The sequence below is a fragment of the Anopheles merus genome, chromosome 2L (genome assembly GCF_017562075.2).
Source record: "Anopheles merus strain MAF chromosome 2L, AmerM5.1, whole genome shotgun sequence".
Lineage (NCBI taxonomy): Eukaryota > Metazoa > Arthropoda > Insecta > Diptera > Culicidae > Anopheles > Anopheles merus.
In genome coordinates, this window is record NC_054083.1 from 545171 (window position 1) to 546793 (window position 1623).

The 1623-nt window shown below is 42.6% G+C and overlaps 1 protein-coding gene across 1 annotated transcript; it reads right to left on the bottom strand.

Annotated features, from left to right (window-relative positions):
- Positions 1-1026: 1026 nt before the first annotated feature.
- Positions 1027-1623, bottom strand: LOC121594711 (secreted RxLR effector protein 161-like). Its single transcript, XM_041918321.1, has one exon. The coding sequence runs from the start codon at positions 1621-1623 to the stop codon at positions 1027-1029; it is 597 nt and encodes a 198-aa protein (XP_041774255.1).

Below are 1623 nucleotides of genomic sequence, written 5' to 3' on the forward strand. Positions count from 1 at the left end.
AGCTGTAGAAGAGAAGAAGAGCGAATTGTTAGATTATTGTGAGAGAGAAGAGCATTATAGTTTTACCATCACATCATTGCTCGATCGAATCGAACTGTGTACGGCCGTCTTGGTATTCCACCATCATTTGCGTGAAACCATCTCGGGACTTGCTTACCATCCTGTATAGTGTGGTACAAAAGCAGAGGACGAACAAAAACATATACAAAGCCAAACTGAAAAATTGTACAGGTGTGTACACGGAGTGTAAACTTGAGCGCTTTCGAAAAATTGGTATAATATCTTTAATTTCTTTCAATTTTAGGGAATATGGATATTCAGCAAAATAATAAACGTCTGCGATGGGAAGGCGAGGAAATTATTTCATCAATAGATGATTTTATGGATGAATTAATCCCGTATGAGGAAGAGCAGCAAGGGCAAGCAAGTGCTAGTGAAGCAAGTGATAATTCATGTAACGCATCAAACGCAATAATGGAAATGTTGAGGAAAATTCAAGAAACACAAAACTCTATCCTTAGCGAATTGAGCCAACAAAAATTAGAAATTTTAGAGATCAAAGAAAGCCAATAGCTAAACAATCGAAAAACATTTTCCAACTACAAGTTTATATTGAGAAGCTAAGCAGTGTAGTTTGTGATGGAAAAGGAGTAAAAACGAACCCCCCTGTGGGATTTAGGAAACTAGAAAATAAGAAGGATTTAGATGATTTCAACCAAAGAATAGGATCAGACGAAGATTACAAAGTTAAAATATATCAGTGGTTGGATCATATCATGATGAAAGTAATAAGATTGATGGAAAAGATTTAGAATATTAGTTCAAGCTTTTATTTCACACTTCACGTAGTTAGGTTAATGAGTCGAATGAGAGAATACAAAAGAAAGAGTTAGAAAGAGACAGAACGTGACGCTACGAAAAGCGCGGACAAACACTTCTGTCAGTTTGAAGTCCGGTTGGTTGCAGGTTTATGGAGTCGGGTTAAAGGATCGAAGTGTAGGATATTGTCAATCCTAACACCCCCGCTCAATATCCGGAAGGTGCCAACCCCAGTTTGGCTCGATGCTTCTGGAACACACCGGATGACAAGCCCTTGGTCATCATGTCTGCAACTTGTTCACCGGTCGGGACATAACGAACAGCAACACGCCCCCGCTGAATCTCTTCACGGATGAATCGATGTCGAACATCGACATGCTTCAAGCGCGCTGTATCTCGCTCCTCCTCGACAACCCTAATCGTCGACTGGTTGTCTTCGTAGTAGACCACCGGACCCTCCGGTTCCATGGAAAGCTCCTTCAGTAAACGAACCAGCCAAACTCCATGGCAAACAGCGGTGCTCAAGGCCACGAGCTCCGCTTCCGTCGAAGACAACGATATGGTGGACTGCTTCTTAGTCAACCAACTGACGGCACCGCCGCATACTCGGAAGACGTATCCAGTGATAGAGCGTCTATCCACCAGATCATTCGCCCAATCTGCATCGGCAAATGCTTCCAGTACTGGTACCGGATCCTTCGCTGAAAACACCAAAGCCAAGTCCAGCGTTCCTTTAATGTACCGCAATATCCGTTTGGCATGTGTCCAATGCAGTTCCGTTGCACAGCTTTGAAACTGACTCAT

Excerpts from the sequence above, each read along its gene's own strand:
- LOC121594711 (XM_041918321.1), bottom strand. The coding sequence starts at position 1,623 with ATGAGTCAGTTTCAAAGCTGTGCAACGGAACTGCATTGGACACATGCC.